This window comes from Heloderma suspectum, chromosome 5 (assembly GCF_057233095.1).
Source record: "Heloderma suspectum isolate Gila_16-S chromosome 5, 16-S_ref, whole genome shotgun sequence".
Lineage (NCBI taxonomy): Eukaryota > Metazoa > Chordata > Lepidosauria > Squamata > Helodermatidae > Heloderma > Heloderma suspectum.
Genome location: NC_139462.1, coordinates 32,046,456 through 32,064,114, shown reverse-complemented (window position 1 = coordinate 32,064,114; position 17,659 = coordinate 32,046,456). Strand labels below are relative to the sequence as shown.

Here is a 17,659-nt window from a genome sequence, read left to right as displayed (position 1 = left end):
ATTGCAGTGGTTCCGGTCCTTCCTCTCTGGCAGGTACCAGAGGGTAGCACTGGGAAAGGAGGTTTCGGACTCATGCCCACTCACTTGTGAGGTGCCACAGGGTTCCATCCTCTCCCCGATGCCATTTAACATCTATGTGAAGCCGCTGGGGGCTATCATCAGGAGGTTTGGGGTGCGGTGTCATCAATATGCAGATGACACGCAGCTCTACCTCTCGTTCAAATCTTCACCAAGGTTGGCCGTAGAATCCCTGTCCAAATGACTGGAGATGGTGAGTGGCTGGATGGGGAGGGATAAACTGAAGCTGAACCCTGACAAGACCGAGGTGCTTTTGGTGGGACACAAGAGGCGGCTGGGGGATGTTGACCTGGTGTTGAATGGGGTACGGCTACCCTTGACAGACCAGGTCCGCAGCCTGGGGGTCATTTTGGACTCCGAGCTGTCCATGAAGGCTCAGGTGTCAGCTGTGAGCCAGACAGTGCTGTACCAATTCCATCTGATACGGCGGGTGCACCTCTACCTTCCCGACCATCTGCTCCCATCGGTAGTACATGCCCTGGTCTCCTCTCATTTAGACTACTGTAATGCGCTCTACGTGGGGTTACCCTTGAAGACGGTTCTTAAGGAGCGCCTCCAGCAACACCAGACAGGCCACTTAACAAGATCAGCCTCAGATGGCCTTCTCTCTGTCCCATCAGCCAGGACAGGTAGACTGGTGGGGACGAGGGAGAGGGCCTTCTCTGTGGTGGCCCCCACTCTGTAGAACTCCCTCCCTAGGGAACTCCGCCATGCCCCCTCTTTAATGAGCTTCCGCCGTGCATTAAAAACGTGGTTTTTCAAGCAGGCGTTTGGGGTGGGTTAGGATATTTTTTTATGATGTTTTTAATGTAGAATTTTATTGTTTTAACTGTTTTGTTGTTGTACATCGCCCAGAGTGGCTGGGTGACCAGCCAGATGGAGGATTAATAAATTTAATAAATAAATAAATATCTTGCAAGCAAGGCAAAGCAGCTACTCGGGGCGGCACAGTTCAAGGACTACCCACTATGCTAGAAACAGGGTGGAACGCCAAGTTCTCATGCTGACTTCCACTATGAACTGAAAGTGAACCTCAAATAGCACTCTGACACACATTGTCCTAACCTAAAATTAATCCTAATCTGGTATTGGGCGTAACATACTTATTTCACTAGGTCCCCTTAGGGTGCTTCCAGACAAGGATTTTATAGTGCAATCACACTGTCTCATTTACAGAATTTTACAGGGGATGCACAAGCCATCTTCCATTTGTAGCTCTCCCACGTTTTCCTACTGCTTCATCTATCTTTTTTTCTTACCAGAAAAAAAGCTATTAAGGAAAATATAGAACAGCTGCACAATGCGTCTTGACTCTGTCTGGAAGAAACATTAACGTCCAGAAGAACCACTAAGGATGCAATGGTATATACAGATGGCTGGTTGCGGCATGCTGGGAATTGTAGGACTTTTTTCTGTCTAAACATGCATAGGATTGCACCCTAAAATGGCTGTGTGTGTGTGTGTGTGTGCGCGCGTGTGCGTGCGTGCGTGCGTGCGCACACATTTGTTTTACCTTCTGCTGTAAGCCACCCAGATAACACCTTTTAACAATTATGTGGACACATACAAAGCCATTCTTGTTAATAGCTCCACATTTGGTGAGTTTATCTTTCTCTTGAAATTCACCAAAACCTAAGCCTTCTCTGAATGTAATACAGTATCTTTTACATTGGGCATATGGTTTCCAAAATTAAAGAGGTAGGAGGATTCCAAAAATAGTTTTTATGTATTTCATACTTCTGTTTTTTTGTTCTCCGAACAAAAATGTTATTGTCTATGCTTTTAGGTAAGCGAAGACACATACTAAAAGAAATGCATACACATATTTTAATTTTTGCTACCCCACTTTATATTCCTTTCATTATGATTTGTAGAAATATTTCTAAGGTTTCTTTGGTGCTACATTTGTGAGTTTCTTCTTAGAAAAATTACTATGGGCCAGAGAACACTGCTGGCTTTTAAGTAAGGTTCCTGTTAAAATCAATAAAGAATTCTCATTAAAATTGGGTCACATGGCTAGGTCCCATGTTATTAATCTGTCAATATACTACTTCGAGGTGCTCCAATTTTGAAGAGCTTTTACCTGTGCATAAAGAAAACTAATTACAATTATATAAGGCTTCTGTACATCACAATGTAAGCCCCAGGGTGTCTTTGCTTCTTAAACACACCCAAAGATGTACTGGAAATGTCTGGCTTTTAACATGAGCCCATTGAAACAAAATAATAATTGCCTTCAGCAATGGGCAATAGTTGGGAGAGAGGACCCACATAGGGAACACATGGGATGTGTTAAATTGGCCAGTCCAGAGCCTTGGTGGGAAATATGGCCTGTTCCTAAACTGCTCCCACCAACTAGATATGTAAACAGGTTTAGCTACCAACTGGGCATCTCTTGTGATACTTTCTGTTTTGAATATTGGTAATAAATTACCTTCCACTATACAGCTCCTAGCAAGCTTTTCCTCAATCAGGTAGCAAGGAATCTCCCTGAGTTTTCTTTTCATTCCACAGAGACAAATTATTGTTCCCTTTTTCCTGACCTATCCCAAATTCAGCCTCAGAGCCATCAAGTCTTTTGTGCTCTTTGTTCTAAAACCTATAAGTACCCTTGAGTTCATGTACCAGCTGCTGTTGTTTTGCTTAGGCATCCCTTATAGTCATGGGTTTAGTTCAACACTAAGATTAAGAGAGAGCCAGTGAGGTATAGCGGTTAGAGGGTTGGAGTAGGAGATCTGGGTTCTAGTCTCCACTAAGCCATGAAGCTCACTGGGTGACTTTGGGCCAGTCACTGACTGTCAGCCTAATCTACCTCACAAGGTTGTTGTGAGGATAAAATGGAGAGGAGGAGGATCATGTAAGCTGCCTTGGGCCTTGCAAGAAGAAAAAGGGCAGTATATAAATGTAGTAATACATACATCAAATACATAACCTGGGGTCTGTCTGGTTTCCAAGATGGTTCCTTGTGATCCTTTCCTAGCACCATCACCTAGTCCATGGTGGTGCTGATCCCACGCTTCCTGGGCCAGAGTTCTTCATTCTTTCCTAAAACCATTTTGTTGACTCATTGCCTAGAGATCCATTTGCCTTGTATATCCAGAGAAAAAGCATTACCTCTGGTGAAGCGCCCATTGAGTCCAAAGCCTGGTTCCATATGTAATGCAGCACAGCCTGTGAGCGCCTTACTTCCATTTTTGGTCCTTTGCAGGGGACTCTAAGGAGAAACCCCGTTTTCAAGGCTCTCCATTCTGAATTCTATTTTAAAACCAAACTATGATGGCTCTGGGGGCCCTAATAACAGCTAAGCCTCTATTCTGTCTCCCTGTCATCGCTGCAAGTACAACAGAACTGTTGATATATTATCCAGCAGCTCTCCCTGGACAACTTGGTATTCAATAGTGCCTAAGTGGTCTGAGGCTTTTGCTCCACTTTTCATTTATAACTTAGACCCTAGAAAATGTGAGGGTAGCCTGTGCCCACAGCATTTTTCCAACTATTTATGACCAACCAGGAAGTGAAGTCTTTTGGGATCCCACTAGTCTGAAGCCAGGTAACTATAACCACTTATGCTCTATTTCCTTTCCTTCTCTAAATCTTTCCATTCCCGTTCCCCAATGGTCCACCATTGTCACCAGCACTCAAGCTTTCTCCGGATACACAGCCTCCGAATCCTGTTTTTGTCATTTCCATAGCATTTCCTTCCACTGCAATCTTTCTCTATGTTAGAACTATTAGAAGTAATATACTGGTTCACGTGCTAGGGGTTGGTATACTAATCAGGCTGCTTTTATCTTTTATAATGTGTGGGCATGTGTGTGTAAAGACAAAATCTATAGAAATAAGGCCTGTAATTTTGGACATGAATGGTTGTTTGAGCTAATTTCCCCAATGTAGAAGTAGCTATTCCCGACTTTGTTGAAACACAGCAGACAAATCTACTGTGCACCTCACCTCTGGTAAAGATCCACTTAACTGTATGTTTGCCATGACACATGTTCGCACACGACTTCATATATGCATGGGAATGAGAACCCATGACAAACCTCTTGACCAAGCAGCTCAGTGAAGTGGCAAACATGCTAATTTATCTCTAAAGTGCAATGTACTGGAATTCTGTGCACATAGATACTTAGCTTAGGCATTTTATAAGTTCTTTTCATGAATTTGCCAAACTCTTAATCTAACTGAGCTACAGATATTTGCCTAGGACATACAAAACAAGCAGTAGGTCTGCAGTTTCAAAGTCATCCTTTTTTTCCAATCCTGCAAATGCAGGGATCACACATTTTACAACCTTAGCCAAGTTGCCTGTAGGCCTTTCATCCTCTTACAAGTATTAATGTAAATATGTGAAATTTACACTCTGATACAAATTAACTTCTTTCCAATGAAGTCACATTCCATAACAATATTCTATAATGATCTGATAGTTCTAAAGAACAGCAATCCAGTTGCTAAAATTCTTCCCTGGAGATCCTAATTCAATTTATGGGACTTAGTACTGACACAGAATAACAATCATCCATTGTCACTCCTGTGTTGGTCTGCACCCTGGCATGGCATCTGTATTTTGCAGTAGTAACCAGTTGTGGGATTGCTTTGACAAGGTGAACATGCATTCTCATACTTTGTAAGAAATAAATTTTCAGGAACTGTTCACTTTGATATACCTATTCTATCAAGCACACAAAGTCTTTCCTTCCTTGAACATCTCTCTAATGACAGCTTACTTCATTGAATGTCCCTCTGACAACATCTTCCTTCACATATTCCTTGAGAAAGAGATGTTCTGCTCTTCTGTAATTGACTTAGCATTCCATTCAGTATTACCCATATGCTTTTCAAAGGGATATGGCATTCATGGCAGAGCTAAAAATTGAAAGCAACCACTTGAAAAATGAATTGATTTATAAGAATATTGTTCCATAGCTTTCCCTGCAAGTACTCCAAAGTTCTCTTTCTACCAAGATGTTCTAACATTACTCAAGAGACAGAAAAGGAAAAGATTTCTAGCTAGCGCAACAAAGTTCTTTCTGGTCTCAAATTTAAAGACAAATCGGGGGGAAGATATCTTTCGTTCTTACATTTTGTTTCCCCCATGAATTAATTCTAAGAAATTTCCTTCATTTCCTGTTCACTCTTTCCGCCATAACTCTATTTTTCACCCATTTATTTAACCCTGCTGAATTCCTTTATTGCTTCACCAACCCATCTCCTCAGTAAATTTGTTTCTTACATGGTTTCTCTTTTTCTTTCTATTACCATCATCCTCAAAGCTTTGCTTTCACATTCCATTTGTTCTCTTGCTTCTTCCCCAGTATAGACAAACACACTGCATTATATTATTTATATAAATATATTTACCTGAGGAACACTTGCAGTAGAGCATTTCACGTTGCAGCGCCCACCCTCTGGAACACACTACCAGCTGTCATTACACAGCCCCTGCCCCCAGTTCTGATGTTGAGATGTCTTCTCAAGACCCATCTCTTCACACAAGCTTTCCCTGAAGTGTGACCCAGCCAGCTATGGTCTGTAGCACACAGTAGGGTGTGCAGTAGTTCTGATGATTACCATTTATATTATGGTGTAGTTTTATTTTTATTGTTGTTTTTGATGGTATGACATTGTATGTTCACTGCTTTAATAATTCTGTAGAAAGCGGTATATAAATTTGAGTAATAAATAATCAAATAAATATAGTACCATCCACACACATGGTACTTTACAAATTATGAGAGGGCAAGTTCTTGCCCCCAAAGGCTTAAAATCTACAAGTCTATCAAGACAGATGATAGAGGAAAGGGAGGGAACCAGAGGAAGAATATGCAGTTATTGCATTTACACATAGTCAGGCTGAGCTACCATAAGGCAGAGGTGGGCAACTTGATGAGGTCCCAGGGACACATACCAGCATCTCCGATACCTTCTGCACCAGCGGCTGTGCGAGGAGAACAAGAGAGAAACTAAGAGGCAGGCAGGTGTACATGTGAGTTCAGAGGCCTGACCACAGTGTGTGGCAGCTAGAGCAACTTTCCATAGGACCCTACATTGCCACACTTTGTGGTCAAGCTTCCAAGCTCACACACATACCTGCCTGCCTCCTGTTTCTCTCATCTTCCTGGCAGCTGGATCACTATGAGATGGAGGCACTTGATGAGGCAGTAAACCTTCAGTGGGGGGGGGGGGAAGCAAAAGTGGGGTTGCAGAGAGAGGGGGAAAGGGGGAGACAGGGAGAAAGGGAAAAAGAAAACGGTGGAAGAAAGGGAATGGGTGGTGTGCATGACAGAGAGAGCGGTGGTAATTATTGTAATTTAAGATCATCACCACCCTACACTGTTTCTCTTTCTCTCCCTCTCTCTCTATCTTGAGAGTCTTAAGAGATAAAAAGAGAGATAAATATTGTGGGAAGGTGATGATCTTAACAAAGAGAGAGTGAGAGGAGTGGCTTTGGCCCTGCCCACAACCGGCATGTGGCCCCCAAAAGATTACATCTGAGGGAATGAGGTCCTCAACAGAGAAAAGACTGCCCACTATTGCAATCACTATTTTTGCTGAAGAGGAACAAAAATTGAAATCCATGTTTTTAAGCTGCAGAGAGATTTGCGGGCGGGGAGGGAGAGATATTCAGAGGGAGGCCAAGCAGGCTACCACAGTCCCAGCTAAAATGGACAGATTCCTGTGGCAGCTATCCTAAGGCTGACAATGCTGTATGACAAGCAACATGTCAGGCAGCTTGCAAGATTCCCAAGTGAACAGCCCTTCCACGCCCTTTGAAGTCCATCCAAACTAGTATCCATTGCTGCCGTATCCAGATTCTGGTTATGACTCTGTCCTGCCTGTATCCCCTCTTGTAGTCTCTTTCAATCACCTTGTTACAAGGAAAGGTAACAGACTATGCAGAGTGCTTCATCCCAATGTTATTTTAAGGATTTTCCACCAGGGCTTTTCTTCTCACTGGATCTTGGCTGACAGCCAGAACATATTCACTTGTTTATTTATTTCAAGTTATTTATATCCCACTTTTTAAAAATGATCAGAGGGACATTAAAATATGAAAAAAAATTGTTCTTTGCTATGGTTCCAGTTTTTATTGCCGGGTTTTCATTGTAATATTTTTGAGATTTTAACATATTTACAGTGTTTCTTGGATTGTGTGTGTGTGTGTGTTTTTAACACTAAGCTATCTTGAGAATAGTTTTTTTTTTTTTTAAACCAACATGTTGGGATATTTATCAAATATCTTTGGCTGTGATCCTAAGCACACCTGCTTGCAAGTAATGTACTTACTTCAAACCAAATGCATTTAGAATTGGGATGCTGAGTATTATTGGAAATGGTCCTGAGCATCTCTTGGAATGCTTCCACTTTAGGAAGCCAGTAGACAAGCTCTGCAGTAGCAACCAATTACTTCTGTCCACCTGGAAAGAAACTCATTGTTTAAGCATCCCTTTGTCATGGCTAGTAACTCATTTTATCTTTTAGATCACAACCTGGGAGCAAATAATCTGTAACAGGGTATGAGACAAGCTTTCCAGCCTTTAGTTCGGGAGAAAAAGCAGAACAAACTCTTCTTTAAGAAGTCATAGTGAGCAAAATGCACTGAAACAAACAAGTCAGTGTCAATATGGATGAGAATGTAGCCTCCTGGCTACCAGCTTTATAAAACTACACATTGAGTATTTGAATAAGTGCTAAAACTCCACATTTGAGATATATATCTTAAAGCTGTGGACAGAATACATTTGGAGAGGTGTGAGACACAAATTTCTATTTTTTCCACCACTGTTAGAAAAGCACAAGAGGTAGGGCCTTCTCTGTGGTAGCACCTAGATTGTGGAATGCTTTTCTTGGGGAGATCTGCCAGCCTTCTCCTCCGCTTATACTCAGGTGGGCAGTTAAAATACTTTATTGTCACTGTTCCAGAAGGTTTATAATCCTTGACAGTTGTTGCATTATACTGCTGCTGCTATTTGTGTTTTGTTAGCTGTGACATTTTATTATAATTTTTATTTCTTGTATTTTTTACTCTCTTAGTTGTTAGTGGCTATAGAAAAGTGGGACATAAATGTAGTGAAATAAAAGTTACAGTGCTACATGAATGTTAAAGAATGAAAAGAAGCGATATAAAAAGGTGAGTTAGAGGTTGCAGTCCTCTGTCTAGGGAAGCAACCCACAGTCAAGACTAATTATCTTGCATTAGCAGGTGACAAGAGCAGAGCCAACAAGTTGCCAATTGTTGAATACATTTGTTCAAGAAACCTGGTGCAAGTTTACTGTTGAACATAGACAGTCGAGTATTAGGTGCTGCAACAAAAGCATAATAAGATTCAGATGAAAAGTTATGCTTGTAACTTCACAATCTTCCATGCTGTAAAGTCTATTGTACCAAAATAAATATATTACACAAATACACAGCACTTTGAATAGAAAGTAAAATATGAAAAGGATTTCCCTCCAATGCCGGTTGCCGATAACATACCCCACTGAAATAAAATAATACAGAATGAAGTAAGGTGAAAGTAATGAATCATCAAAACACACAAAACATCCAGGACATCTAAAATACTTAAATCCAAGTGTTTCATGGAACTAGTGACTGGGTTCACACAACACAACAACCCACAGTCAAGGCTGAGCATCGGTTGAGTGTGGGTTGTCATTGAACTATGGATTGTTGCATTGTATGAACCCAGCTGCGCTAACAAAACAGGAAGTTCCCTGAGCAAGTCTAGCTGAAATGTACTGAAGATCCATTTCAATGGGGCTTGAACAGGACAACAGTCCAGTGGAATTCAGACTAATTGTGAGCTGTAAAGTCATCATTTCAACCATAAACTCAAAAATTCACCTCAACCACAAACTCACATCATAGCCTTAGGCAAGCCACTATTTTCTCGGCCTCATCTTACCCACCACCCCACTGGCAATATATGGATGACTATAATATTTGCAAAGTAACCCTGTTGTTGGTCTTGCTGTAAGATATGACCTTTGTCATATTATTTCATAATAGCAAATGAATACAATGATTCATACAACTCGACATTTTCAAATATGAATCTGAACAAACCAAATTATATTTTTTTAGGCCAAAGATTTCAGGAGGAAATATATCTCAGTTCCCCCAGGAAGATATTCACTTCTACAAAAATTACTTCAGGGAAGTGACAGTGGAACTATCACAACTGCAGAGCACCCACACACTGCTCTGTAAATATATTAACAACATTCTCCTTTTTATTAGAAGAATATGAATTTTTACAAGGTCTATATGAAACACTACTACATACTTGACATTTAATCGTAACACTGACTTAGCAATGCATTGCTCATAGGAGAAAATGTTTGATTCTTTGACATGATTTACCAAGTGGGCAGGAGCTCACAAAAAACATTGGGGGGGGGGGAATCACCATTAATGACATTTCTTAGGTTTTCCAACTGTTATAAAAAGTGCAAAAATTAAACCGTGCAAAGAACAGACAGGAAGATGAACATGAAAGCTGCTACTCAGACCTCACAAGCTTCATGCTACACTACTTGAGCACAGAAAAGTTATTACAATTTGCTAGTTTTAAAAAAAGTTTGTTATAAAAGCCTTTTTTTCAAACAGGGAAGATTGGTCTCATCAGCAAAGTTTGGTGTGTGCCCTGCTGATAGAAAATGAGGACAACTACACAGGCACGCAAGCTTTGATTCTTGGTGACTTCCTCGAGAACAGCAGGAGTGCTTGCAGAACCACATATGGCCAGCTAAGCAGAAGCTTTTTCAATCCTTTTGAGTTCCCATTCCACTCATCCCCCTCTTTACCTCTCCTCCACATACAACAGTGTCATATCAAGCTAATGCACCAGAAAATAACCATTTTGGAAGCATTGCAATGACTGTGGAACTGATGAAATGTCATCATTTGTGGGGTTATGCGACTAAACCAAGAGGTTGTGCCAACACAGGAAGAGGATCCAGCATGCCGTCACTTTCACTTACCTTTGCCAAATATAGCATAGCGTCACTCAAAGCTATTACACAGCACATAATTCTTACTGCCAGTCCACACAGGTCATCCTGACTCTGGGACCCTGTGCGAGGTTTTCCTCAACTCCCCTTGTCCTGTCCATTTTACTCCTCTTTCCCTCAGTTCCCTATCTCCTCTATCTAAGTTTCCCTCCAGTTCCTGCTTCTTGGCTGTTTATTCTGTCACCACGTATTTAACTCCATTCCTTGGCACCTCTACATCCTGTATGCAGAACTTTAGCTCACCAGCAATGCTTCTGTGCTCCTACCCAAATCTGCCAGTCTGTGTGGGCATGATCTCATCTGATCTTGGAAGCCAAGCAGGGTCAGCCCTGGTTAGTACTTGGATGGGAGTCCACCTGGGAATCAGGCTTCCTGCACTGAGCAGGGGGTTGGACTCGATGGCCTTGTAGCCCCCTTCCAACCCTATGGTTCTATGACCCTCTTTTCTGCACATAGCCCTTTCTGTTCACAGCACCTGTATGATATTCTGAGTTTTTCCTTACAGTTCCTGACACCTTTTCTTGAGCAGATGATACAGTCTGGAATGTTCTGTGACATCACAGCAGCACAGCTAAGAGCTAGGGACAGCTCGCAAGCAAGGGAAAGCCAATTTTTAGGCGACTATATGTACAATTAGGTTCTCCACAGCATATGCAAACTTACTCTCACCTAAAACAGCACCATCTCTTGATGATAGATCAATATGGATTAGCAGGAAAGGAGAAGATTGGAGTGGGAAGGAAGAGCTTCTTTTTAACTTTATGGAATGAGAATGGGGTGACCCTTTAAAATGCACTGAAGAGACTACTATTACACTGCCAACACTGTACACAGCACTTCACAGGTTAAAGAAAGTGGCAGCCCAGTTTCTCAGAAAGCAGACAATTCAACCCTGCACTCAGTGAGGTAAAAGGGCAGAAGTGCATATAACTGAGTTCACGCAACCCAAGTCTTCCATTATAAATGCACTTTCCTTGGAAGTATGTCCTGTTGCAACAAATGGCACCAACTTAAAAAAAAACCCTACCTAAGATGGCAATGCTAAATTACAACAGGGGAGCATATAACCAGAAGGGAAAGACAAGGGCTCACAATTTGACACATGAAGTTTACTAAGAAACACCTCGATTACAGGCTTGTTTTAAATGAACAGAAGTGTGTGCACGCATTCACGTAGGGATGAGGTTTACAGAAAGATCTTACTGCAACAAGTATGATGTAATCTCAAAAGTATGGACATAAAAGATTCAACAGCCAGCCATCAGGACTTTAGTCCTGTGCTCACTCAGAAAGGGAGATTCAGGAACCCTGTACCTGCGACCCATGATGTTAGGGCAACATCCAGGCTCTCTCCCAAACCGTGCCTAAGGATGAGCAGAACCAAGTGTCTGTATTCTGCACAATTTTGGCAGAGAGCAAAGAATGGATCCATTCTGCTTCAGCTGAAAACCCTAGGGTGGATCTCAGAATACAGAATAGTGTTTGCAATTTATTCCAGACACGCACAAAGAGCAAGTCCAGATCAAGGCCCTTGATGGGCCCCAGGGCTAGCTGTCTGTAGTGGGCCCCCCTTTTCTGCCCCACACACAACATTTGTGCATGCATGCACACACAACACGGTCAATAATGTATAACAATAATGCAATTTCAATACATATTTCAGTGGAAATCATCTGGAAGAAAAAGACTAGTATCTCTTCCATGGTAGAGAACTCAAGTGCAAAAGCAGTCTTCCCCTTTTACAGCATACAGCGCACACATGAGAAAACATAAATACAAATCGAATCTCTCTCTCACACACACACGCGCGCGCACACACACACTCAGAAAGTGTCACAGACTGCCTCACTTCGACACAACAGTCAAATGGGACTGTCACACATCATATTTTGGTGGCTGAGGACCAGCAAATGCCTCCCATTTCTCACTGGATGGCCTAGGGCCAGTCACTTGCTCTCAGCATTGTTGTGAGGATAAAAATGGGGAAATCTTAAGCTCCTGGAGGAAAGGTCGAACATAAATTTAATATAATAATGTAACTCATTTCAAATTCCCTGTGTGCACTCACACATAGCTTCACATGGAACCAACCCCTCCCTCCCAAAAGGGGGAGGTTATAATGGACTAGAAAGTCCTTTCTGCAGATAAGTGGTCACTCTACATTTGCTGATCGTACCTGCAGTTTCACTCATATGCTAAACGCACTGAAAGGTGGTAGCAGGCTCATTTCTCACAAAACAACTGGACAAAACAATCATCCAGTTCTCGCAAAATTATTGGAACGTGCCTGAACGTTTGGCCTTGTATCTTGGGTTCCACAAGGGCTAGAGATTTGCTGTTTATTTTATTTGAAAGCTGGGAATCTAGGCTAGCTAGTGGGACCCCTGAGATGTTGGGTCGGGGGCTACAGCCCCCTTAGCTGTGTAGTTAATTCGGCTATGACAAAAATGCCTAGCTAGCCTCTTTATTTATGCCCAGTTCAAAGCACACAGCCACTCTAGGATGCCACTGCACAGGTTCTAAGGCTCTCGCACAGTCAGCAGGTGACCTTTTCAACACCTTTGAAAAGGTCACCTGCTGCTGACCATGGTAGACAAAGTTGTAGCCTCCTACAGCATCCTGGGCATATCTCAGCTCCTCTAGGAGTTTGCATTGCATGTGCCAGGCCTCCAGTATGGCAAGTGGCTAGTATTTCACTGCAGGCTAGCCACATTAGATGCAATGAGGGCATGCATTGTGACTTTCTAGAACACCCCAAAATCTCCTGGGTTTTTGGTGCAGCTAGGAGGTAGTGAAAACACCTTACCTACTTGCAGCACCAGACACAATTATTTTGTAGAATTGTATCCTCAGCACCAGGTCAAGGCCTTTTAATTTAACCAGGTTTTTAATTCTCTGGTTTATATTCTGCTCTTAACTTACTAATGTTTCTGGTTATTTCAGGCTGTTCTGACTGTTTTAACTCTTGTATTGTAATTTGTTGTGTTTGTTTTGTTTTAGCCATCATTGTAAGCCTTCCTGGGGGGTTAATTGTAAACTGAAGGATGGGATATAAAAATGTTATATAAATAAATGCACAAAACACTAGCATTTTTGGAAGACACTAGAATCTGCTACAATGTGTGGGGGCCTGGTCTCACTCTGAAAATGTTTCTGCCCTAGGCAAAAACCAAGGTTCCTTCACAGATTGCAGCTAGGGTAAAATTCAAGAGCCTCCCTAACTCTATCTGTTGCACCAGCTGATAAGGGTTTGGTTTCCTTCCCTTTACTGGCCCCTGCCTTCCAGCAGTCCCTGAAAATGGAGAAGGAGAACCATACTTATTATTTATTTTATTTATTAAGATAATTATTAGCCATGTTTTGGCCCAAATAGGGCCCACAAGGCAGTATACAAAGAGGGTGAAAACAATAAAATAATATTACAGCAAATTAAAAAACAACAGCAGAGCTGTTGTGAAACTCTCAGAGAGCAGAATCAACCCAACCACATTCCTTAGGCTGCTCCATCAGCTGACTGGAACAAAAACATCTTTCCTGCCCACCTAAAACTGAGCAAAGGTGGGGCCAATCTCACCTCCCCATGGGGTGAATTCCAAAATAGGGTGCTGCCACAGAGAATGCCTTGTCCCATGTGGTGGGACACACAACAGGGCCTCCAAAGAAGATCGTAAACTACAGGTAGGTTCATATGAGAGAGGCAGTCTTTCAGATATTCTGGCCTCAACCCATTTAGGTCTCCTTAAGTAGAACCAGTGCCATGAATTCAGCCTGGAAACAAACTGGAAGCCGGTACAACTGATATAAGGCTGGTGTAATATGGTCTATAAAATGTACACCAGAAACCAGTCTGGCTGCAGCATTTTGTACCAGCTACAGTTTCCAAATACTCTTCAAGGGCAGCCCCACATGGAGTGTGTTGGAGTAATCTTAATGGAAAATGATTAAGAAAGCAATCCTATGGCCTCTGGACAGCATCAGGGCACCATAGGATGCTGCAGAACTCCTCCTCCATGCTCGTAGACAAAGATGTGATTTTGGATGTGCCCCCCCCCCCCAGCAGCCTAGGAAAGCTTCTCTTATGAGTTTGCAACTGCAACCTCATAAGAGAAGTCGGAGAAGGAGAAAAGGGGGCATGCTGGTGAGTGGGGGAGGGGACTGGAGATGCCAGCATACGCAGAATCCTCTCCAGTCCCCTCCCTGCTCAACGAAAGGTCAGTGTCAGACAGCCTCAGATGCCAATCTAGCTGCTTTTTGGGATTTAAACAGTGTTAACAGAGGCAAAAATCACCTCTCAGAAATTGCCTCTGTCCTCCCCAGACCCTGTCTGGCTCTTGCCAGCAGGGCATAGGATAGGCGAAGGGCTCTGAACTCGGAGCCCTCTGTCTACTGAGAGTGCAATCCACAGGATTGTGCTCTAAGGCACGGATCACCATGGTCAGATCCACCTTCTCCAGGAAGGGGCACAACTGGCACACAGTAGCCAGGTGGCTATACTGAAGTGGGCTGCAGTAGCTACCTGCGCATCCCAGAGTAATGCTAGAACCAGAAGCACCCCCCAAGTTGCAAACCTGCTCATTCAGAGGGAAAGCAACCCCATCCAGAACCTCCAATCCCAGATTGGCTTTTCTTCTAATCCCATACTAGCTTGTCTGCTGTGCTTTTACCCCGAACTCTGCCTGCCTAGTTTTTCCCCTTGGTTCCTATATGCCCTATACTCATGTGAACTGCTTGCTCAAACTTGTGCCTGATTTGAATTCTTCCCTAGACAGTCCCCTTTGCTGGCATCAGTATCCCATACCTGACCATATGAAGACTACCTCCACAGGATCAAGCACTGGAAGATTTGCCAACTATTCCCCTAACAAGGACATGTTTGGGTCCATCACTGAACTCTGATTAAGGCAGACCTGTAAATAACCAATCACCTGGTAGCTTGTAGTAATAATTTGTGAGTAGTAACTCTCTCCAGACATTACCAGGCAAGGAATACTTTGCTTTAAACAAATGAAAGTCCTAACCTTTCCTACTGCAATCCAACCTCTCCGTTAAAGCAGTCCCAGCGGTGACGAGCGTAGATATGCATGGGCTACTGGAGGAGTGGGCAACTTGGGATTTGTAGGCCAAAACAGCTGGAGGGCCACAAGTTGCCTGCCCCGGCCTACTTTAAAAAAAAATAAAAAAAAATCTTGGTCTGTTGTTCACTTCACATGACACTAGATTCTCTACACTGTAAATAACTAGCAATTACTGTTTCCTTTCCATATATTGACGTTAATAATACATAAATATTAGCTGTCCTTTCAAGAAACTCTTCGGGTTTGGGGGATGGGAGGAGCTTTTAGTCTGAAAAGAAACCAGTGTCATAGTTTATTTCTTATCTGGTATACTTAAATCCTGCCTTTCTTTCATCATGGAACTAAAAGCTGTGTACATGAAATTCCCAGATGGTCCCCCATCCAGGCACTGAGCAGATCTAAGCCTCCAAGGTAGCTGCATCATCTGCCCGCAGACCATCCCAGGGATAAATGTCTCAGCTGGCAAAGCAGTTCAAGGAACTTCAATGCAATCAGCATTTTGGAAAGCCAGGCCCTAGAAAAGCTGTGTTAGTGCATTAGCATCCAAGATGAATGCAGGTTTTTCGGAAGATTTCTAGTGAAGTTCTAATGATACAAATTCTACTTTGTAAATGACAGTACAATCCTACGCATGTTTACTCAGAAGTTAATCCATAAAGGATTAAGGACTGAAGAAAGGATTGCCTGCCTTGACAAGGAAGTCCAGTGATTTACAAGAGATAGAAGAGAGTATCAATGAAGCATATAAATGACTGTACATTTTAGAAGGCATACAATGGAGGCTGTCTTTGTCACACTGCCCCCCCCCCTCAAAAAATCGCACAGAGAATTGACCTCTTGTTAGGAAATATAAACCTGCTCATGACTGAGTATTCACATAAACTAAGCCAAATTATTTGAGGCTAATTTATTAAATTGATATTCACCTTGGCTAAGCAGAGTATGATGGATTCACTGGAAACATCACAAGAGCTGCAGCAAGTTGGCAACTCAATTTTGAGAAACCACTTTGTGTTTAAGTTGAGAATTTTTTGGAGGGGGGTCCTTAGCTATTGCTTCCTGTGTTCAAGCGCAGCTAACATACCTGACATGACCAAGAACTGAACTCAAGGAGCAACATCCATTTCAGCCACCCCAAGTCAGCATCTAACAATGCCGCGGATAGGGTTGTTTCTTCCTTTTCTTCGCTTTTTAATTTAAAGAATCCTGACCGCTACGATCCCGATTAAGTCATCATCTAGTTCCAATGGGTTGTATCCAACGTCAGCCTAACTTAAGCCCCATTCATTTCAATGGGTCTACTCTAAGTCGGGCTAACACGGGAAACGACCCTATCTATCCGCTACCACCGCTATCCTAAGAAAGCGCCACTACAGACAGCATCAGCTGGGGGCAGGGGCAGGAGAGAAGCACACTGCACCTAGTCCAAGCTTCATCCTGAATGAGGGAAGGGATGTGCGGATGAGGAAGTTGCATGAACTCTGCTTCCTTCTCCTGTTCGTCGGACATAGAGCCGGGAGGAGGCAAGCAAGGGGGCAGCCCGTTCATCAAAAGCGACAGCGGAAAACGGACCCAATACAAGAAGCCACATAACATGCATTCCGGGGAGACTGGGGTGGAGGGAGCGGGGGCGGTGAGCGGGTTGTTGGGAGAACGCCCCACTTGCTTGAGCATCACGGCCCAATTTCCCCTGCCACCCCTAACGCACATATTTTTTAAAGGACCATCTTCTCGCAGAGCAGTCCCCCCACCCCATTTAACTCTCCAACCTCCCATCAGTCCCGCGTGGACATGCCTGAGGGATGCTCCCGTGAGCTCTGAAGGGGGACAAGCGGGTGGCGCGACCAAAGAGGGAGGCTTGAGGTGACTTACCCATGTTTCTGCCAAGAGAAATGGGAGGAAAAGAGAGGAGGCGCTTTTCTTGTCCACCCCCCGCCCCGGCTGTCGCTGGGCTGCTCGGCTCGCTCTCTCCGCCTCCCCCGTGGCCAAGGAGGGAGGGAGGGACGGGCGGGCCCCAGAGGCCGGTGCAGCTGCTCGCGGCCAAGAGGCGCAGGGGCGGGCGGCGGGAGCTGGGGAGGGGGGGGGGCTGGCTGGGAGGAAGGCAGGGACAGCCCCGGCGCGCGGCGCTTTTCCTGCCGTGCCTGGCTCTGTGCGTGTGCGCGTGTGCACGCAGGTTCGCGCGCGCGCGCGCCGGCGGCGGCGGGCGGAGGGGAACGGAAGACTGCCCGCGCCCGCGCTCTGGCTCGCAGCAGCAAAAGGAGGCGGAGGGAGAGGCCAGTTTTCCGGGGGGCACGCGCCAGCCAGCCAGCCAGCCCCGGCCCGCCCTTCTCCTCCTCCTCCTCTTGCTTTTTCTAGGAGGGGAGCGAAACGGGAGCCCGGCTCGAGGCTTTCTCTCGGGTCGCTACTGTGTGCGTCGACTGCGTTATGAGTCAATGCCTTTGAGCACATCCGGGCAAAGCGCTCCTTTGGCAACGCAAAGCGCAGCA

The 17,659-nt window shown here is 44.0% G+C and overlaps 1 protein-coding gene across 25 annotated transcripts in view; it reads right to left on the bottom strand.

Moving 5' to 3' along the window:
• RAP1GDS1 (Rap1 GTPase-GDP dissociation stimulator 1) overlaps positions 1 to 17,316 on the bottom strand; it is a 135,385-nt gene extending 118,069 nt beyond the window's left edge. For all 25 annotated transcript variants that reach the window (XM_084855685.1, XM_084855678.1, XM_084855680.1 and 22 more), the window contains exon 1: positions 17,046 to 17,316. Coding sequence is in view for 12 of the 25 variants with exons in the window: in XM_084855664.1 (XP_084711790.1) it covers positions 17,046 to 17,049 (4 nt within the window). In the remaining 13 variants the exon portion in view is untranslated. The remainder of the gene's footprint in view (positions 1 to 17,045) is intronic.
• Positions 17,317 to 17,659: the final 343 nt, after the last annotated feature.